The sequence below is a fragment of the Phaenicophaeus curvirostris genome, chromosome 28, assembly GCF_032191515.1.
Source record: "Phaenicophaeus curvirostris isolate KB17595 chromosome 28, BPBGC_Pcur_1.0, whole genome shotgun sequence".
NCBI classification, from domain to species: domain Eukaryota; kingdom Metazoa; phylum Chordata; class Aves; order Cuculiformes; family Cuculidae; genus Phaenicophaeus; species Phaenicophaeus curvirostris.
In genome coordinates this window covers 4,838,230-4,860,985 of record NC_091419.1, presented here as the reverse complement: position 1 = coordinate 4,860,985, position 22,756 = coordinate 4,838,230, and the positions used below count along the sequence as shown (strand labels likewise).

The following is a 22,756-nucleotide window of genomic DNA, read 5'->3' as shown; positions in this document are numbered from 1 at the left end:
CTGGAATGGCTTGATGGATGCGGATAATTATCAGACTATAAAAGCCAGCAAATGTGCTATTTTCTATCGCTCTAAATCATCAAACAAATAAAGTGTGAAACAGCATTTTTGAATACAATTTTCCCCTCTAATGGCTTAGAATTATTATCAGGAACAATGAAAATAAATAAGCAAATGTCTTGTGAGTTAAGAATTAAATGAGTGTGTCAGTAAGAAAGAGCAGACAGACCATCCTGGGACTCGAAGGCCGGTGTAGAAGCCATTAAGGGATGATGTACAGGGAATTCAGTACAGCAGCAACAGTTTCCAGCATCAGGAACCTCAGGAACCAACAGGTCCTCTTCAGGAACTTTGCAGCCTAGCTCAGATTCTGTCCTCACCGCTGCTTCTTCAAAGGGGCCGCAGTTCAGTTTTGCCTTCTTTTTGGCCCCCGAAAGCTATTAAAAACTTTCCCATAGGGAAGGCGACCCCCAGCCTGCTCGCCCCCTCTCTGCTGGTTGCTCTCCATTTCAGAAGAGCTTTGGCAGAGCCATCCAGTCCCTTAGTTCAACCTCCCCCAAAGCTTCCAAGACCTTTTCTGGCCACAGTTGTCACACAGACAGAGCTTTTGATAGTCACACCACTTCTCCTAGCATGGAGGCAGAGCAATTAAGCAGTGATCAGATTCTGGAGTCTGACGTGGAGGCTGGGCACGGTGGGCAGCTCGACCCAGAGCTCCAGTACTGTCACTGCAGGCCGATTCATGGGAGAAGGTAAGAAAGTTAATTTCACAGTGTCTGCACAAGGTCTGGCCAAACAGGACCCACACGGTTTAACATGTCGTAATTACTGAAATAAGGAACAGAAACCAAAAGAGAAAGCACATTTAAAATGCCTAGGACCATGTGTCAAGCTGGGGGTCAGTTATCTGTCTTCAAAGTAGAGTTAGTTGTGCCAAGAATACTGACCCTTCGAAGATTCAAATGCCAACTTACTCTCAGCCATGACAAGCAGAATAAAAAGCTATTATTTCAATCTCTGTAAGACAAAGTGTGTCCATAAATGCATGATCTGAACCCTGACCTTCAACATCTTTAGCCCCCATGGCAGCAGCAACGCTTCCAAAGGAAACCCCTTCGTCCATCAAGAATATTTATCACGCAATAGAAGCCATTAAGAACCACCCCTACAGACAGGGTGGTCCCTCATTTGCAAAGTTCATCTCCTGCTTCGAAGGCCTAATTTTTCTACAAGGTATTTATAATACCAGATCTCCAGCAGTGTCAAAGCAAAAGCTCAGAGCAACAAAAGTGATTTTTTTCCATGCTATTTTTAAGCTGGTTTGCAGCCTGCATAAAAAAAAGGCGTTTCAATATGATGAATGGATTGCTTCATCAATAGCGCTGTCATCTGGCCCCCTTTTCTGGCCACCTCTCTTTTCCTCACCTTTACTTTCCTCCACATTTAACCTCCCTTCATCCCTTGCTCCCTCCCAGTTTGTTACAAGACAGAAATCAACTCTCTCTCTCCTTCTCCTCATCAACATCCAAGGCTACCCCACAGGGAATTTGCTGCAAGCATCCAGTTTCCCTTCTCAGGATCACACTGGGGAAGGACAATCTCCAGCCTCCCTTTCTGCTGTGGATTCTCTACAGCAAGAATGCAAACACATGCTCTGGAGATAAGATCACACACGGATCAGAGAGCTCCTTGTTCCTAGGAAAGAACCTCTATCGAGTGTCTGCAGTTTTATCTTTAATGGATCATTTTACAGGACAAGAGATGATGGAATTCAGTATCTTTAACCAGCAGCGTCAATGATTTCAAATAATGACATTTTTATTGAAATGTACACAGAGAGAAAGATAAACACTGAGGCTGGAGAGTATCTGCTCAAAAAGCCATAATAAGGAGTAAATAGGTAATGACAGAACAAGATTACAACCCCACAAACACTCCAAATCAACCTGTCTCCTAGAGCTCGGAGAAAAATGAGCTCTGCAGACAGCCACTCAAACACAATCCTGCGGGAGCCAGCACAGGAAGAAAATAAGAACAAAACTTGCTCAGAAAGGGCCTGAGCAGCAGAAAGCATTTGCAGCTCTTACACCATGCAGCTTGTTTCACTCCACAAGATCTTTTTTCCATGCCTGGAGCTGCCCAATTCTCAACCCTGCTGCCAAGCATGGAGAACCGGCAAGAACTGCTGCTGCCCACAAGAGCAGTAACGTCAGATGAGAAACTTCCTCCTTTCCTTAAGGAACCACAGTCCAGACAAGTGCGAACTCCCAATTAGTATTCCTAATGATGAGCAGAATTCCTCAGGTCACTCTGGAGTTGGGGCTGAATCCTTACAGATTGACTGTTGGGAGACTAGAGTCAAACCAAACATGTGCCAATCACGTCCTGCTAACCGAGTCTCTAACACGAGTTGCCACGAGTCAAACTGCATTACAGAGCCTGCTTTCAAGAAGAAGGCACGTTTTGAAAATTCTGCTTTTAAAGGCATACAAATTTTCAAGATCCCAACTCAGAATAGCAAGGTTTGCACAAAGCCACAAAGCAATTGGCTCTTCTCACAGTACTTCACTCACCCAAAACAATGACTGTAAAAAAGTAGGTTTTTCCAGAACTCGAATGCAATTTTTTAACTACTATTTTAAAACAGAGAGTTTGCTATGAGCGGCCATCTGCTCTTGGAAGGACTATTGATGTCCCAGCCCAGCGAGCTTCACAGCAACAAATGCCAGGGACAAAGCACAAAATTACCAATCACACTGGAGAGACTTGCCTTCCACATGGACAAAACAATCTCCTGGTCTGCTCGGCAGGCAGTGAATGAGCAGAATGAAGTGGGTATTTTACTGAGAGAAGGTGTTTTGGGAAAAACATTCTGAAATCATTTATTCATTCAGTTTGGCCAAGAAGATAATTAGGATACAATTCAACAGAGATGAATGACGAGAGTATTCATCCCCCCTGCCAGCCTCCACTATTTGTTGTGAAGAACCTGTTCACATCAGATTTATTTCCCAAACCTGGTAATCAGATGATTAATTATTGGTTGCTTTTTGTAGTGGATGCTGTATGAATACAAAGAAAAGCAGAAATTATGCTTTGAAGACCCTTAAAAAAAACCAACCTCAACACAACTAAAGGAACAAGGAGAAAAAGGATAACCAGGGGAGATCACAGATGTTCTGTCTTGTATTGACCAGCCTGCAGGAGCTGCTCCTGCTCTGGGCACAGGGACGCTGCTCAGAGAGGGCCCGAGCAGCAGAAAGCATTCTCAGCTCTTACACCATGCAGCCGGTTCCACTCCATAAGATCTCTTTTCCACACTGCTCCTGGCAGCAAATATGGATAATTGCCAAGAGCAGAACAAAAGAAATATGCTCACTAGTAATGAAAAAGATCTTTGGATTAGGACACCCCTAGTGCTAGAGGTGCCACGCCTCTACACTTATATTCTTTTCTTTTTTGAGGAAAAAAGACATTCCAGAGGTGTAATGTTCCTCATCCATCAAGCTGCATTGGTTGAAGCCAGTGCCTGTGCTCCTCAGCATCAAAGCTGGAAGTGTTGCAGCTGAGATTTGATAAAGATCAGTGACACAGTTTGTAAAGTTCTTTTTGTTTCTTCTCCTCAATCCCCTCTGTCATGCTGATCGGCCAGCTGGAAATGAAGTGGACAGCAACCCAGCACAGACTCCTCCAAACATTAACCAGTTAACAATCACACAGCACTCGGGCAGGCAGAGCCCTATTTAAGTACTATCATTACTAGAGGCTTCTGTTATTTTAAACCACACTTGTGCTGCACTTGGCATCACCCACCGTCAATTTTCTCCGCTGAGTAAAGGAAAAAATCCCCACTGATTTCTGCCAGTGTGTTAACACAATGTGAATAAAGACAAAGCTCGGCAGCACCACCGCTGGTTCCTTCTGGTCCTCCCACCCTCGCTTTCAGCGCCACGCCAAGCTGGAATTTGCAAGCTCATTCTCCCACAGGGCCCAAGTCAGATCAGGCTGAAAGAGTGATATGAAGCATGGAAGCACACCTCCCGCCCATCTTGTCTCAGTGGCGAGCGCACTGTTCAAAAGCCTCAGTTATTAAAACCAATCTGTGATCCTGTCAGACTTCCACAGATCTTCATTTCAAATCGGGCCTGAGCTGTGAGCAGACACTTTCAAAACGCAAGAATGACTTGCATCAAGAGCCTTCTTGGATCAAAGACGCGCTTCTCTCCATCCAGACTGGGACTACTGAGCTGTGATGAATTATTAGCACTGGCAGAACCAGCAGCGCAGGCACTAACACCACGTCAGAGAGGCACCCACTTGAAGACACTGCAGTAAAAACAAGGATGTGATCGCCCCTCAGCACTGCCACCCTCCCAGCTCGTTAAGGAAAGGTGCAAAGATGAAGCACAGAAGGGAAAGGTCTCCACTTTCCTGGGCTAGGTACAACAACTCACAGATGAGCCCCAACTTCCAGGAGTTCCTAATTTCAAACTAACTAAACAGGACAAGTAAAGAAGGACGTAAAATGCACAGACTGAAAACTAAAATGGCAGCAAGATACGTACTAACATCACATCTGCTGCGGTGGATTGAGACAGGAATAACAAACAGAAAGAGAAGAGGACTTTGGAGGGGGAAATACATGCATAGAACAGAGCTGAGGGAGAGGAGGAGGGAGATGAACAGCTACGAGTGGCCAGCTGGCTGGGGTCATGTCATCTGTCCTCTTACAAAGCAAGTCCTTCCTCAGACAACTCCCATGGCTGATCCCATCAGCCCAAGAGTCTGGCTTGATCTTCATGGCATTTGCTCTCCAAGTTACATGAGGGTGGATGAAGAAGACAAGACACGAGTCCTACCTCTCCAGAACACCGTGCCTGCTCTGCATCAGAAAAATTATCTTCTAATAATCTGTCTACAGGAACACAATAAAACACAACAAAAATCTAAGTCTATTAAAAAGAAAAATCACCACTATTCTAGTTGCAGCCAACTGATTGGGAAGATAATCCACGTAACACAAGTTAGGGCACGTAACTCCTCGCACAGTTTGTCTGGATGACTTAACCACATTGAAACCACTCGAGTCGCCCAAGATTCAGCTTCTGTAAATACAGCGATCCCTTGCATTGCTAAAGCAGGCAGTGAGCGAGCACTGTTCCCTTTCCAAGGCGATGCTGTTCCCTTTCCAAGGCGATTTACATCATCCTTCGCCCACAGCACCATCTCCAGGCCACACAGGGTCCTCAGAGCGAGGACAGCCTGCAGGAAGGCTCTTCTGAATATTAGCGGCATAGTGTGGTTTGTATTGATTAACTAATGACTGCGGTATATGAAGCTTGAAAGGCTGTATTAATAACTCACTGCTGCGCTGCTCTCATTTATCAGCGAATTACAGGGGGATGCAACTCTGCATCTCAATACATCAGCGCTCTCGTGAACCTCAGAGCACATCAACATGCACGGGGATTCTCAATGCAGAAGCCCTGTTCAAAAGCCGCTTTCACCCAGCAGTTTTGGAAGGGGTAGGAAAGTGAAAAGCTGTTCTGTCTGGCCATATTTTATCTCACTTTCCTTTTATTCCTTTTAATGAATATCACTGTTCCTTTCTCCATCCCTTTCATCAACCGAAAAGGGTCTTGCGTTGCCAAATCTGCCCGAAAGCAAATGGTGTTGCAGTTAACCTATAAATCAACCATCACCATAAATCCCACTCTTTCTCCATCCAAAACTGCAGAGCTGTAAAACAGATTACACGGGATAGCAGAGGCAGGAGGGAAATTTGTGAGCTGCAAGGAGCCCATCACAGCTAAATGGCCTTCTCCTGCCCCTCCTTTCTCCCCCACGCACCCCAACAAGCCTGTAAATCTCTGTTGTCAGGAGCGGAATACGCCAACAGCAAATGTGGGCGCACATTTAAGAGCAAGGCAACCTCACAGACTTTGTGTGGACGGCTGACGCAGACCTTGGGGACTGAGCACGGAATGGCTGCAGAAGAGTCTCGTGGATTCCCTAGCACCAAGAACAGGGAAAAGTAAAACTCAGGAAAAAACAACTCTCTGTATGGAGTAAAATTAAGAGTCCTAGTGTAACAAATAGAGAGTCCTTAGTTCCCTCAAGGGCAAAACACAGATGTCACCCCAGCTAATCTAGCTTTAAGAAACTCACAGGATCTCCTGAGTGCAAGGGTTACTGAGATCCCAATAATCAAGACTTATAATCACATCTGATCAATTCAGCAATTCCACCGCCTGGTGAAACGGCTCCCTCCGGGAATGTAATAGTTAGTAGGCAATAAATGATGCAAGGGACAAGGGCCCTTCCCCCCTGCTGCCATACAATTCAGTAACAAACATTAAACCCAGCTGCTTTAAATGAGATTACATCAAGCTCCCAACATATGTGAGAGTGTGTTAAAGCAGAGGGATGGTGCAGAATACCACAGGGGGGGAAACATGGATAAGGACCCAGCAGCTTGCACTGAAAATGAAGGAGAAGAGAAGCTAGAAGAGCTAAGCTCCGTGACTGTATTAGGTCATTTTCTTTTTCCAAGACCATTTTCCAGGGATTAATATTTTCTATCCTGGGGGGAGAACAGGACAGGAGTTCTGACTGAGACAGCTGCGACGCTCCCTAAGACAACAATGAGAAATAAACTCAGCACTCACAGATCTGCAGCGGCTTTAGGATATGTTTTTAACCAAGAATAAAGAGGGCTCCTTTTACAGTCCTCACCCAGGGGAACAACCCTGTCTTGCCTTAAATCCCCCCATCAACACCACTGGTAGAAAATGTGAGGCTTCCCTATGGAAAGTGCATTGGTTCAGTACTACAGAGTTATTAAATGGTAGATGTTACAGCAAGTCCTGCCACGTACTTTTTTCCCCCCTCAATTCCTACGGACAGACCTACCTGACACAGGGAGCCATGCTGCACAGCTGGAGTAAAGAAAGCAGGAATTCTAAAACATTTTCATCCATGAAGTTTTCAGGTACCTCCACGTACTTTCAAGCAGCCTTAGTGCTTTTACAGGACAGAATTCCAGAAGCGTTTTTTAAAACGTCATTGTATCTGTCACCAGTGCTTTCAACTAATCATATTATTTTAAAGTTCCTTTGGTAATTTGTCCTTAATTCCACATAAACTGCTGTTCTGGCATAAAGTGTACTTTGTGATATCAAAGTCAAACAGATTAGCCATGATCCACTTTCAGCAAGGGAATGTTTTGGAGAGGAGACCATATAACTTAAAAGCTAAGGCTGGCTCCCTGCTTTAATTAAAGGGGATTAAACATCCATCATGATAAGGAAACAGGGACACTTTATAAAATCAATTACCATCCTCAGTGTCACTCCAGACTAACACCTGCAGTTTCCAAGAGGGAGAATACAGTATAACACCCAACTGGTACTTACAGAAGGTACATTAAATATTGTTGCAATACAGCAACATCAGTCATAAAACACCTGAGAAAAATACCCAGTTAGGTGTTCCCGTGTTGACAAAACAAGATCACACCCCCAAAGCGTGCCCATCAAGGTCACATTATTGAGATTCAAAGTTTCCTTTGGCACTTCCCTACCACAGGAAGCCCTCAAGGCAGGTACAGCATGTTTTTAGAGAGATGAAACAAAGTGATGGTGGAGCATCTTGGTGTTTAAAAATACGTGTTTGGAATCACAAGGGCTGAGACACACGCGTTCCTCAGTAAAATGCCATAATAACCATGAAGTATTAGGCTTGGCATTCAGTTTTGTTGCTCTGCCACTATAAAAAAATCAGTCTTCTGCTGGCATCGTTTGACAATATGCTCCATTTCAGATCTCAGCATCTGAACGTATAAGGTAATTATACATAATATGTATAATTGATACAGTAAAAACTCCTACCACAAGAGGTTTAAATACAGGGCTGCGGAATGAAACATGCTCAGACTTTTGGAAAATCTGAAGACAGACTACAAAAAGGCTGCAATTAAACCACTGATGGGAGAGGGACATGGTATTGCAGTGTGAGAAACAAGCAGGCAAGAGGCTCGACCTGGCAGCTCCCTGCCTGAGCCGCTCACCATGAAGTTACACAACAGCCCCCAACTCCTGGTACGTCTGATGCTAAGTGTTCACACCTTCCACACCGCATCGCCAGCCTGGCAGACTGATTCTCCAGTTAAAACCAACAACAGCGTGACTACAGCCAGATGCACGTGTCTGAGAAACAGCACATCAAGAAACAATGATCGTCTTCAATACGAGGCAAGTCCACCCCGAAAGGGGCAGCACAGATGCCTTCACAGCAGCCACTGTAATGGCTGAAGACGTTAACAGCGCTCGTTCATCTTGGTATAGCAAGGCAGAATTTAAGAAATAAACACATCACAGTGTACATGCATAGGTAAAAGTCTTTTCCTGCTTCCAGTCTCATTGAATAAGCTGTCTGCCATCACCCCTTTTCCTCTCCCTCGTCACTGGATGACTCTTGACTGCTCAAGTACTTCACTTAGCACCGAGCAGTTTTTTAACCTGCACCCCCAGGGACACAACTCTGTGCAGACAACTCGCGTTGCTGCAGCCTGTTCTGCTTTGCTGATGGGAAAGAACGAGTCTGGGAAGCACTGGCGGCAGGACTCCTCTGCAGGGACAGACACACATTAATCAAGGGACTGTACGATCAAGCGGATGCTTATTAGGTTGAACAAAGCAGTCACCTTCAGTTGCTGAACCAGAGGCAGCTATTTAACTCTTAGTCCCAACAGGCCTGAAAGCATCAGTTTTGCAGAGGTGTAACCTAAGACACACACAAACACTTCAGTGACCGTCCTTCCCTGCCCCAGGAGACAGATTCCTTTCTCAGCTTATCTTTGCCCACTGAGGGGGCTTCTCTTCTCGTGGCCGGAAAGTATCCAGACCTCCCTAGGAAGGTACGTCACCTCTTCCACAGCAAATAAACACAGAGATTCCTTGTAGAAGCCACTTGAATGAGGTCTGGGAGGCAACCTCAATCGTCCCGACATCCTTCTCACCTTGCCTTCACGAAGAAACAGAGCCGGTGGCTTCACATCGCTTCTGCGTGCCACCCTCCTGCTCAGGGCTTTGGCTGCACAGCCTGGATTAAAGCAGCCCAAGATAATTCATGACACAAAGAAAGAGTTACGGTTTTTAAATCGACAATTTTGAAGCAGAAAACTACCAACAGACCGAGCCCTTGGTTTTACTATATAAATATCTCTGACAGCCAAACAATAACTCTGCCTCTTACTTTAGAGCTCAGCCCCAAACTGGTAGACTTCGTAACTCTCCCGCTATTCCCCGGTGTGCCTCTAAGATGATCACTGTCAGAGGCAAAGAGTCTATAAAAAGACTGAAGGAAGCTGGGAAATTTCCACAGAGGTGGTACCAGAAAAACAAAGCTAACGTTTTAGCCATCTTTGTGTAAAGCCAGGCTGCGCCACCGGAATTTCATCACCGCAGTCCACGAGCTCCCCCAGCTGAGCTCTGGAACGACTGCACTCACAGCCAGAACATGGGGATTGCTCTGGTACCTGGAAGGTTCCAGGCCTGCTCAAAGGGGCGTTCAGATTCACTCTTCAGAAGCCAATGCTGATTCACCGAAGAGCTTGAGAACTCATTAACAGAAGCTGTCAGAGTGAAGAACAAGGAACAAATGACTCGGGCAAGCAGCATACTCTTGTCTTATGCTTAAGGGCAGAGCAGGGAGGCCTGCCAAACCAGCAGTGGCATCCTGTCACAACCCATCTATTCCTGTTACACACTGTCAGATAGATAAGAAACTCAAATAAGAAAACGTTTTGCCCAAAACACGATCTGTCCTCAAAATCCTCACTGTCCCCTAAACCGTGCAAGGTTTATAGAACTAGTTACTATAGAAGAACTACACAAACACAGAACGGCTGGATAAAAATCCTCCTCCTTTTTAAGTGGAGCAGAAGTACCTTTAAAAAAAAAACAAACACCCACAAACCAATGAACCAAAAATCAACCAGGTGCAGAGCACATTCCTGCTTTGGTTTTTAAACAGCAACACCTAAGCTACTTTGCAAGAAGAGTTAATGTTTTCTCTTCTCAATTCCAATTATGAGCAGCAGTGACTGAACTCGCCAACAACTGCAGCCCCTCTTCGAGGAAGTGCAGGTGTTCCCCAGCACCTCCCAAAATCCTCAGGACAGAAAATAAAAGCTACCAAGAACTCCTAAGATCCGATATTCGCCAGACACAATTTTGCCCCTACAATTTCCACTTCTTTATGATTCTTCACCTCTTCACACAAACACACCAAAGATGCTTCGAGTTTTACTGTCTGAAGGTTTGTGTGGTTCATTTCTGTACTATGTAAGACCTAATTCCCACAGAAACAACCACAAACACAGTTGCAATGAGTTTATCATCCCTATGATACACATAGTAGCGAGCAGAAGACAGATGGGGCAGAACTGACAACAACAGGCAAGGAAGGAGCTGTCAGAGACAGCCGTGAGCTCATGATCCTAACGCAAACCTTGGAACAGCAGCTTGTACCACTCTTGGGAGAAGCCAGCGTTCGCGTGTTGGGGCGCTGAGATCACCACCCTAAGGATGACACTGGCTTTAGTGGTGGTCTCTGCACTGGGAGTGCCTCCCGTGCGCTGGTGGCACCACCTACCAGAGATGGGGACCGAGCAACAGCAGATCTGAGGAGCTGCTCTGGAGAACACAATGGACAGCCTGGCACATCTCATTCCTAATCCACGGTTACATTTCTTGAGATCAAGCTTGTTTAACAGAGGTATCATAAGAGATTCCTCGTGCACCTGCCTGAAGAGGGAGAGCAGGGATCAGGTCTGCTGGGGAATCCGATTTTCTGACGCGTTGGGAAGATTTTTACAACTTGCGTTAAGACCACAGCTGAGTGTTACAGACCCAGCCCCCTCCTTCACTCCTTTTCCAGACTGAAAAAGAACAATATCCATTCATGACAGCCTCTTAGCTGTTGGTAGCTTTCCTATGCCCACAAGCACTAACAGCCTGGAGATACTGGTGTCACTGGGGACTCATATTGCAAAGAGATGGGAGGATCTTGTCTGTCGCTGCCAGGGCACAGAGACAGCAGCTTCACAGTGACATTTAAGCTCTAATTTGCACGCAAATGTCAATATTTATTAGTCACATCAAGATCTTCAGCAAAGCTCTTCTGTGTTGCTAAGTCTCTGCAGTTATACTTTAATCAAGAGGCTCAAGAAAGAATAATACCGGCTCTTGGCAACTTATTCCAGATTTCCTAGGTTCTTCATTTCATCCTTATCTATTGATTATTTTTGGGGAAAGTCATTTCCATCCAGTCTACGCATCAGTGGTGAAAAATGCTTATTGTTATTATAAAGCTAACTGTGAGCAGTAACCCTTTGACCTACCTTGTTCCTGGAGTTGTAAGCATATTTACATATTAAAATAATGGAAATTTTACAGTAACAGCTGTTTCCTGCCTGCAGCTCAGTGCGAGAACAGCAGCCTTTCACTGTTAAAGTGCATCTGAAGCATCCACCACCACTTGCTTTCCCACATTAGTGCGAGTGCTCTCCTGTGCATCAGCTTCCAAAAAAGCTAGTATGGAAATATGGTTTTACTCCTGTCAACAAGTCTGCTAACTCTGCTGCTTTTCTAGAAAGTCAGGAATTGGGACTGCGAGCAAGTCAGCGTGAAAAAAAGTAAAATTACTTTCAAATGTAGAGTAGGAGAGGAGAGAAAAAAGGGGAGTGAGAGATGAGCTAAGCCCGATGGAATCAGGTAGATCCAAAGAAAAGGGTATGGCAGTGGTCTCTAATAGGACAAAGGTACAGAGCCACTATCTATTGGTGCTTTGTCACTTACCAGGATTTTGGCTCCCCAAAATGCAAGTAGTTGATACTGTAGAGATCCATGTCCTCTGTGTGCCAAGCAAATGTTGTCTTCCACATCCCAAAGTAGAGGTAGGGAGTGTTTACACCTTCTATGATAATGCCACACTCATGTTCCACCATGTCCAAGAGGGTGTTCAGGTTGCCAATGTTCCACTCCTCCACATCCTGTAATTCAACAGAAACATTTTGTACTGGAACATATCAGGACAGAAATCAGAATCTGTAGATTACTTTTAACTTACCTCCACACCATCACATATATCTGGGCCTGGTAACAGTCCAGTTTTCTTTAACAACCTTTTCTGCACGCTATTTACATGTAATCTTCGGTCACATGCTTCATACAAAGTCTTCTAAATCACTTTTCTCCTCATTTTTCTAGTAAAACTAAGCTTTTCACAGCTTCCATTTACTCCACTATCCTGAATCTCTGGGGGAGGTGGGAAGTTTATTTTTCCCTCATTACAAAAATGTGACTAAAGATTACATTTGCTTTCTTTTAAGGTTACTAAAATAGATTCTGAATTACTGCTCCTTAATGAGACAGGCAATAAGGAAGTCAGTATCCATATTTAAAATAAATAAGAGAGGAGCATTCCACTTACTGCGTCATACAGTGAACCACTGATATCTGCCCCATAAATCGGTGAGACAAATGTGAGATTCTTCCAGTACTTGCGCTCCAAATCTTCAAAATCCTGATGGCGTGGAGTACAATACCTGATAAGAACGTGGAAAAGATAAGGATGCAAGCAGTCCTAAGGAACATTCATCACAGGTGGATAAATGACTGGAAAGAAGTGCGCATTTCAAAGCAGGCCCACTAAGGAGGTCATTGAAGGTGTTTTTCGTGTTTAATTCTACTCAGATTCGTACAATTTACGGTCTTTTAAATCTTTCTACAAAATCTTAGTGCATACTGACAAACAGGACTTCTATGAAGCACCAGATCCCTATCCTAAGGATGCGTGACACACAGGGAGCTGACAGCAGGTGAAGTGCTCCTCTGTGTGCTGCATTAGCAACATTTCAGAGCTGACTGCATGACGTCAGCACTGCTTGAGTTAATTCCCAAGGTGCTCTGAGCTCTGGGAAAGTGACTCTGGAAAAAGGATGTAATTGCTCTTTGCATCCATTGACTTGTCGCAGCCAACTGAAGCACTCTGCAAAGCTCCCAGTTGCTCCCGTTATTAATATCACCTCAGGCACTCCAAGATACTTGGATTTCTACCTCAGCAATGGAACGCATTTTACAGAACTAGCATTAACAGCCCAAAGCTCCTCTGCAAATCTCAAGCCATTCTTTCCAGGTGGATTCTCAGCCAAACCCTGACTTCAAAGAAACTTTCTGTACCAACTCCCAGAAAAAGACCCAAGATACACTGAAAGCAACAGAGTTAGAAACTTGTTTGAGATTTGGATGCAAGCTTTCGAGAAAAAGCAATTTCCTTCAAAATGCATCCTATTGAAAAAGGCTGCATTTTCTTTTCGGCTTGTTTCTAGAGATAAAGGCTTTCCACTCAACCCCCCATTCATAGTGTAAGCATCACGTAACACCAACGTACTTCTCGCTGTTAGCTAGACGTCGATACTCTCCCACCGTCATAGGTTTCTTCTGTATATTGTACTGTGTGAAGAGTCCCGACTGCCCAGTAACCACTTGCTGAATGGGAGCTGGAATAACCATGTCATCAATGTCATCGTAGGTTTTTCGGGGTTTCCATTCCTTGGGAGGAATTACCTGGAATTGGGGAAAAAAAAAAAAAACAAACAAAACACTTCTTGTTCACACCAGGCCAACAAAATGAAGAAAAAACTGTTTCACTGGAAGGTAATTCACCCTGCTGGGATATCTGATAACAGCAGGGTCTCAGATAACCAGCACACATGATAAGGCCCCTGTTCCACAGACGCTGCAGGGCAGGGCTGGCTGGCACAGGCAGAAGACTGGTGGCCTTTGGTCCTATCAGGAGGTGTCCCAGAAGACAGCCAGGCATGATAGAGATTGGTTATTCCAAGGAAACATTCTGCATGTCAGAAGGATTGCACGTGCTCTCCCTCCAGAACGGCGTTCCTCTCATGGACCACTTCACAGAGCTGCATGAAGACTGCAGCAGCTTTATTAGCATGTTGCATCTCTACAGCTCCATAACCTTTTATAGTGGGCTGAACTACTATTCCCTCTAGCAGATCACTTATACGAGGGTTTATTGGAGGATTAAGTTTTTTTGCTTGTTTGAGGTTGGGGTTTTTTAACTAGGAAGGCTCAAAATCCTGCTGTGTTATTGCTGTTGATGTTCCTGTATTTGTAGGTGACAAATCAGGGACCAACTCCTTAAATGAGAAGGGGTGAGGGGTAGAGAAGAACAAATAAAAACCATGGGGAATGCATCCAGACGCTTTCCTCACTCTTGGAGGCTGTGCGAAAAAACTGCCACAAAGCAGAGCTGAATCTAGAAGACAAAGCTGTAATTGTAAACAGAAGAGCTGCCTACAATTCAAGGATCGAGATCAGAGAACAGTCAGTAGGACATGCAGCAGGCATGTGGAATGAAAAAATACAATATCTGCAACCTAATGTGGAGTAAGGATTAAACAAAAAAAGTTAAGGGAATGGGAGGACAAGCTACTGGTGTCCATGGGCAAGGTTCCTCCAGGATATGAGCAGATCCACTTCCACTGCCCAGCTCTGAACTGCAGTTTCGAGAAAGAGACACAAAAATTAAGTTTGAATGCTCAGATTCAGTCCTACAAGTACGGCAATTTCTTTACAACATCTGGAATTCACCAACAACCTTTATTAAAATAAACTACCCTAGCAGGTTCATGGATATAATTGCTACTACACTTGAGTGGACACAGAAACGTTACACAAAGAGCTTTTTATCAATACCCAGCTCTATTTAGAACTGCAATCAAAACAGTAATTGACCTGTGTTTTAGAAGAAATAAGAATTATTTCATGCCCAACAGCTTTGTTTCTCTGCTGTGCTTTATTAAGTTCTGCTAAACACCATATGTAACTACTACCTTGTTAGAACAAACGATCTCTCTCAGCCTATGGTGGGTTAACTGAAACAGAGGCTGCAGATACCATTTTCAAAACCACACTCTGCTTGACTGTATGGAAGAAAACTGCTTCTGAGTGATGGAACCTCACAGACACTTTACCCACAGCAGCGCCTCGGGAAGGCAGCCTTCAGAAAGCTTCCAACTGCCTCAGCCAGGGCAACTTACCTTGGCAAGCCCTGCTCGGTGAGCTCCTTGCGATTCCATGTAAGCAATGTACTTCCCGAAGTCCCGAAACTCCTCGAGGGTGGGACGAAAGGTCATAATCTTACAGCCAGGGTTCGGTGGACAGGGGTTCTCCGATCCCATATTTCCAGCACAGCGGTAGCGCCTGAGGAGAGGAAACAAAAAAAAGAGAAAGAAATGAGAGAGGCAGAAAACAAACACTGGTTAAAACCCTTTGTCTTCTCTCCTCGTGTGTTCATGAATTTCACAGAAAGGCACGGATCTATCTTTTCTTCTTCCCATTATTTATAAGCACTGTCCTCTATGAAAAGCTTCTGACCAAAAATCCACTTGTCTGTTAACAGGGCCCCAAGAGGCTCAAGTACCAGGGAGCTCCTGATACCTCAGTGTCACCAGGGAGTGCCTAAACATAGATCGGACTTGAGATCACCCCATCCACTCACCACAGCAAGTTGTGTCCCAGCAGAGTGGTGTCACACCTCACAGACAACAAACTCCTTGCTACCTTCAGCTCTATTCAGCGTGCGCAGGGAACCAGCTGCCCCCCCGAGCTCTCCACCAGAATGCTTCATCTTTTTCTCTATTTAGTTACAAAACCAGCAGCTTTGCCCAATGTATTGGTTATTTCAGTTATTTTTCATGTGCCAGGCTTTGCTAAACATCATAAAATTAGGTTTTTTAAACATAGCTTCATTATTTTCATACTTGACATGTGCAGGGACAAAATAAAGTGCCAGACAATTCTTAAACGTAGATGCATGTTTTCAAAACGTCTTTCAATGTGAAAAGCAAAATTGCTCCATTTAATTCCAAAGTTACAGAGGGGAGGAACCCAGAACAATTAATGAAATTGAAGATGGACCTTTGTACGGGCAGGCTGGAAACTTCAGAGGCAATCAAACAGTTTTAATGGCGTTTTGGCTACAAATCCAACTACAGAGGTGGTCTCTATGTCAGGAAAGCAGCTACAACGCGCACACACGACGCTGGAGTTGTCACGAGAGGGCAGTGCGGGGCTTTAAAGCAAGAAAAAGCACAGCAAGGCGATATCAAATTTGAGTCCTAAATCACAGGCAAAGCATGCTTGGATTTAAATTGATTTTGAACTAGGCAAGAACTATTCCAGGTGCTACTAAAAGTACTCTTTGCGTTAAGAAAAAAACGAAACGGTGAGATACGGCTGTATCTGTTTTAAACAGCGATCATGGCACAAAACTCCCACATCTCCAAAGAGAGGCAGACTCTCTCACCTGCCTCCAACAATTAAAAACATCGCACACTGATTTGGACAGACTCAACAACCAGCTCACCTCAGGCACCAGCGCTTCCCTCACAGTTTTAGCTGGGTGAAACAGTTTTTTCATTGCCAAGGCAAATGAACAGTTTTCACTTGAAATTTTAGGAATCAGATAATTTCAAAATTTTTCAGAATAACTGGAGATTGCTCCAACCCAGGTGTAGGACCTTCCACTTGGCCTTGTTGAACCTCATGAGGTTCTCCCAGCCTGTCCAGGTCCCTCCGGATGCCATCCCATCCTTCTGGAGCGGCAACTGCACCACTCGGCTTGGTGTCACCTGCAAACTTGCTGAGGGTGCCCTCAATCTCGCTGTCTGTATCATTGATGAGGATATTAAACAGCACTGGTCCCAGTATGGACCCCTGAGGGACACCACTCGTCCCAGAGCAAAGCCAGCTGAGGAAAAAGAAACAATCTCGCCCCCCTTCACATGACAGCCACTGCTAACAGCGGCATTCCCAACAGAAACTGCTGCAGTCCTAAAACAGAAAGGCCCTTTAATCCTCCCATCTCCAGGGATTTACTCCAGCATTTACTGTGTTCGAGGATCTAAGATAATAGACTCGATCTACACCTGCAGGAACAACTCACTACACAAATGTTTCGCAGAAATACAAGAGGAAACAGCATCTCCATGCCCAAGACGAACCACAGGAGCTGATAAGCTCAGAGCATCCATCTGCCAGAGACTTCCTCCAAACTGCTGAAGGAAAACATTTTTCACCAGGAAAACACAGCCAATCCCAGAGAAGAGTCGGAAGAGGAAGAAAAGTGACTGCCGGGGAAGTGGGATGCAGACAGAAACCATCTCTGACCTTCTATTGCAACGCAACCTCACTGAGAATACTTCTGCTATTTTTAATTCACGTCTAGAAATGCCAGGGAAGTTCACCTGATCGGGAAGCATCAGGTCACACTCTACAGCAGCGCTGCTCACCGGCTGATCGGAGTATCTGGCTCAGGGAAAGGAACTTGAGTCCTGTCCTGAGGAGAACCCGTGCCAGGGCCATCTGCTCCAGGGCTGCCTTACCAGTTTTTGCAGCTTTACGCAGAATCAGGTTAAAAAACACAGTCAAAGCCAGGTTTTATCCAATCTTTTCTTCAAGATCACCTCCAGCAATCCCAATTTGCATTCAAATGAACTGGGAGTGAAAAGTCAAAATACATCATCCAGCAAGGGAGGGGAAATGATTAAAAACTACTTCATACAAAGCTATATCAATTAATTAAAGGGTCTACCTGCCTCAGAACAAGCAACAGCACCAAGCACTCCAGAACTCCATAGTGCAGAGAAAGCAGAGCACCACAGATTCTTCCATGCTTATTCCCATCTCCTTGTCCTAAGGAACATCTAAACGCCTATTCTAGGCAATGTTTGCTGCAACGTATGTTCATCTAACAAAAATAATTAAGCTATTACAAAAGAAACAAGCTATGGACCTCGCAGGAAGCAGAATTTGTTGAAGCACCTCAGCGAGAGAAGCACCCAAAGCCCCTGTCTAAACGCTTCAAGGAGCTGGAAAACCCAGGCCACGCAGAAAGCTGGGGAGAAGAGTTTCTCTCGGAATGCTCTGCACTCCGAAGCACCAGCAGTGCTGTATTTTGTACAGACAGCAGCAAAGTTTCCTGTTAACTCCTTCCCAGCTCAAGGAGAAGAGGCTGAGGCAGCGGGACAAGCCCGGGGTTGCAACAGGAGCCCAGCACGCTGCAACTTCCGTATGGGATTTGCAGGAGGCAGCCCCAAAAACAGAGCTGTAATTGCTCACCGAGGAAGATGGCACAGCAGAATCCGGCTGTCCCGCGAACACTGAAGGCATTTGTCCTTCAAGGCTCTGCCACGCAGCAGGATGGATGGGGACCATGTGAATAAACTCCTCTCTTTGCTATTAGCAGTGAAAAGCACGATTCTGCAGGAGCTCCACGCTGTACCTACACCCGGGCACACACCAGGAAACAGAGAGCAAACCAGTCTCGCTGGCTCGCTGTGAACCAACCAGTACCACTCCAGATTTGAACAGTAAAAATATGGCAGAGTTTATGCCATAAAGCTCGCTTTGTTTATACAGTAACAACACAAAACCATCGTTAATCTTGCTAAACACATGTAATCTGCTCTCTGGGATTGTCGACAAACCAGAACGCATGTACCTTCAAAGGCAGGCACCACATCTGCACATCAACTTCCACCCCAGCCCTGCTACCAGGTGCATCGCCCTGTACACAGCTGCCAAACCACTTTTGATGACCTCCTGTCCCTCCAGAGGTGCAGTTTTCCACCACCAACTCCACAAAAACTCCTGCTGGCTTTCTCCCAAAGGCCTTGATGCCAGACAACCCAAGCTCAAAAGATGACGGAAAAGCCCTTCAGAACATATGGCTATGGCAAATAAAGAAGGTAGGGGTTCAAACTCCAGCAGATAAAATCACTGTGTGGAACCCACAGGCAGCAAAAATAACTGTGAGGAGAAGCTACACGGCATCCATAGCAACTCCACAATTCCACTTGGGTTGTGTTAGAAGGGGCTTGCACGGTGGCAGGCACACGCTGGCACCAGCAGCACGCCCTGCCGAAAGGGGAACGGGCACAGCCGTCAGAATTCCACACAAGAAACAACGCGCTGGCCACAGTTTGAAGCAAGAGGAAATGTCACAGCAGTACCAACTTGGACAGCCACCGAGCTCCTGTCCACGGCCATTTGTTCCTCTCCTGTGCCAAACAGGATGATTTGTGGTGCCACGGTGCGGAACGATCAGGGAGCCGACTCTGGTTACACGGCTTTGCTCTAAAGCAAATGTGGACTCGCAGGGGTACGACTCAGTGCAAGGCCACCACCCCAAACCACAGTCTAAGCAGGCAAGACCCAGGCCTTTTGAAATTCTGACACCGTTATAGGAAAAGCGTTAGTGGATTAAACTTCTCTAGAAGGTACATTGATAGGAAACTGCTCCTACAGCATCCTCTCTCTTCCCCAAACAGGAGAGCTTGGTACCTCCTACGTAAACCAGAGTTGGCACCTAAAAACTGACTGAGGGTTACTGGTCTCTTCAGTCCAGCTGCCCTTTTATTACAGAACACTGAACGAACCAACTCTTAATCTGATCAATGCAGACAACAAACATCGCTGCACTTGTAACACCAGTAAACTGCTGTTAGCAGTTAAGAAAATTAAGTTCCACAGCTCATTACACCGGGTAAGGACAGTGAATTATATCCCTTGCAGGAGGCCTTCTAAGGACAATGCATGCCAAGCCAAGGCAGGAAAGTGTAATGAGCCCCAGATACCAAGGAGAAAAAAAAGAAGAGATAATGAGAAGATCTAAATGAGGCACATCTAAATAGCTGAGATAATTGAAGACATAAAGAAGATGTATCCAGCACAGAGCACAAAAATCATTAATATCTAACAAATTACTCATTTCAGTGCTGAAAACAGAGCAGCTCACTCTTTGGAGAAGAAATTCTGAGTGCACTCTGCTCCTGAGTGGAGGAAGCTGCTATCATACTACTAATTTACTATTTTAATGCTTTAGAACGATAAAGAGAGGTGCCACATCTTATGCAAGGCTTTTAAATTGTAACAACAAAATATTAAAACCTGCCTTGCCCTCCGCTTTTCACTATTACCCTCTGGACATGTCAGAGCCCAGCCAAATTTCAATGCACGACACTTGAATTCAATGCAGCAGCGATGCAAACCTTAAAATCTTGCAAAGTACCCCACACTGTGTTATTCTTGTCAGAAATCATACGCATTTCAGGAGACTCGATGACTGCATCACTTTGTACAAAAAGGGGATTCCTGTATCAGGTTACTACCTTAATGAAGGCTAATTCCCAGCCTTCCTCCAACGAACTGCTCGAACCGCTGCTCACTCGGCTGCTTCTCTAGGTCGCATTGGGTTTTGGTGAGGAAGAATTTCAACAAACGCGAATGCTGTAACTGCTGGTGACTGTTTCGCCGGTGGAAAACCAAAATCTTGATGCATATCTGGCTCAAGGTGTTTACGTCCTGCCTAGCACGGGACTGACACACTGACCCAGATTCCAGGCTGCGCTGCTGGAGAATGATCCACCCGGGAAGAGGCTGAGCAGGAGGCAAAGCCAGCAGGCAGAGAGCAGGACTGAGCAGCACAACACAACCCACCTGGCTGCAGAAGGGCATGTCGGCAGGAATATCAATCCTCAGCACCTCGCGCAAACAGACAAGAGTCCTCATTGACACAGAGAGCACAGGGAAGCCCCAGCCTCCGTGAGCCACTGCAGATCTCATCTCAGATCTGCTTCACACTTCTTAACCACAACGGCAACTGAAAGGAGTGACAATGTAAAACGTGATTTAAAGGAAGACCTGGGAGAAAGCCAAGTCAGCGTCACATCACCTTCAAGGTAACGCCAGACAAGTTTAATCTCTCCCAACTCAATTTCATCCAGTTCTCTCTGGAAGCTCCAGCTCCAAACTTTCACACACACACCGCAGCCAACGCCACGTTGCTCCTTCTGCCAACACAGAACTGAGAACAAACATGGCAAACTTCACATCAACTTCCCATCTAATGCCCCAAACCCTGCTGAGGCTCAGAAACTCCTCTCCGCTGCTCTGAATGCACATTGGAAACTGTAAGGGAATATCAGAACACCTCTGGAAACCATCCTAACACACCATGAACTTCCAATGTCATCCTCTTAGGCCATATTCAAAGACAGTACTTCTATAAAATAGGTTTAGGGAACAAAAAAATCAATGTTTTCCAAGAAAGTGGGAATTGTGGCTTTTTCCATGAGCCTTCTGAAAGAGCAAGGGAATGAAAACAACCAAGTTGCAGGTCGTTCCTGCCACGACTGAGGCACACACTAGACTGAGGATGGACACACACAACCACTACAGAGAACACAAACATGTTCTCCTGTGTCAGCAGCCATCCAGTAAGAAAGTAACTAAGGAACTGCTCAAATTAGAAAAGAGAATAATTTACCTCTTAACTAAGCACTGCTAAGAAGCACCTGTACCCCTAAGCAATGACAAAACAGAACATATTCAGTCAAAAACAAAGATTAAAAAAAAATAGTCTTACTAAGCAATGATCGGTTTACTGAAACACTCTGAAAATGGAAATCCACCTCCCTCATCCCACAATGATTTTATACCAAGCGCGACAACACCACATTAATATCACTAAGCCTATGTAAAATGACAAAGATTTCTGCCACCGGTTTGCAGCGCTCCTGGATTTACATTCGCTGGTCCATCGAATGGACAGACCACCTTCTGATTCTTAGAGAGATGACAAATAATTACTTCAGCCAGGGCCTCGCACAGCCACAGAATCCTAATGGCATCCAATATCTCAAGCAAATCCCTTGCTCGCAGCGACATATTTAGCTGTCACCCATCCCCGACATTAGCAGATGCTACATCGCAAGTAACGCCGCGTACGGCGCACGCAGACGATGGGCGGACAGACAGGAACAGGCGCTGCAGATCCCTTCCAACCCCACACAGCAAACCAGTTAAAAAGTGAGCCAGAAAGGGTGGAACCCCCCCCCCCGTCCACAGTTCTTCCATACTGCCTGAGATTAACTGAGAGTAAATAAAGTTCCTAACTCTTAAACCACAGAGATTTTCACAGCACGTGCGCTGACGCAGGGCTGTCCCAGTCTGCCCCAGCCCGAGCCGTTATCTCTGTCGATGGGTGACCTTCCCAGGCCTCAGCGAACTACAGCCCCGACTGCCACCGCCGCTCGTTACAGCCGGGCATCCGGAAAGAAAAATCAAGGTACACAATTCCTGATAAATGCACACACACACACACAAACAAACACAAACACCTCCCCCCCACCACCACCCCGTATCGCAAACACGCTTATCCAGCACATCTGGACAAACTGGTTCTCCCAACTCGTTTAAAATTTCTTGAGACCTCTCATATGGAAACAGCCCCAAGTTTTCACAAGTTGTCTATATTCTTGATAATTTCAAAAGGCGATGCCTGCATATCTGCCCAAGTACCGCTCTGCACCATCTGCTGAATGACCGGAGCCGACGGTGTCCCTAGGAATAGCTCTCACTGCATTTCGACCCAGCAGCTCAGTTTCACAGGCTTGTGAGTCTCTCCCAGTGCTGTCCTTCCCCCGGAGCAATAATCAGCATTACTGAGAGGAAATTGGTGGCATTGTCCCTGGAAGAGCCTTTCCTTATCAGCTCCTCACCAACAAGATCTCCTGTAGGTGAGGTCTCACACAGAAAGGCCCATATCCATAGGTTCATAGAATGGTTTGGGTTGGAAGGGACCTTAACGATTATACATTTCTAAC

The 22,756-nt window shown here is 45.5% G+C and overlaps 1 protein-coding gene across 2 annotated transcripts in view; it reads right to left on the bottom strand.

Annotated features, from left to right (window-relative positions):
- The window catches only part of KDM4B (lysine demethylase 4B), a 66,793-nt gene that overhangs the window by 42,236 nt on the left and 1,801 nt on the right, over nt 1–22,756 (bottom strand). For both annotated transcript variants that reach the window (XM_069877994.1, XM_069877995.1), the window contains exons 2-5: nt 15,128–15,290; nt 13,456–13,631; nt 12,496–12,610; nt 11,862–12,055 (exon numbers count right to left, since the gene is read on the bottom strand). In XM_069877994.1, coding sequence (XP_069734095.1) covers nt 11,862–12,055; nt 12,496–12,610; nt 13,456–13,631; nt 15,128–15,268 — 626 coding nt within the window. In that variant the 5' untranslated portion in view covers nt 15,269–15,290. The remainder of the gene's footprint in view (nt 1–11,861; nt 12,056–12,495; nt 12,611–13,455; nt 13,632–15,127; nt 15,291–22,756) is intronic.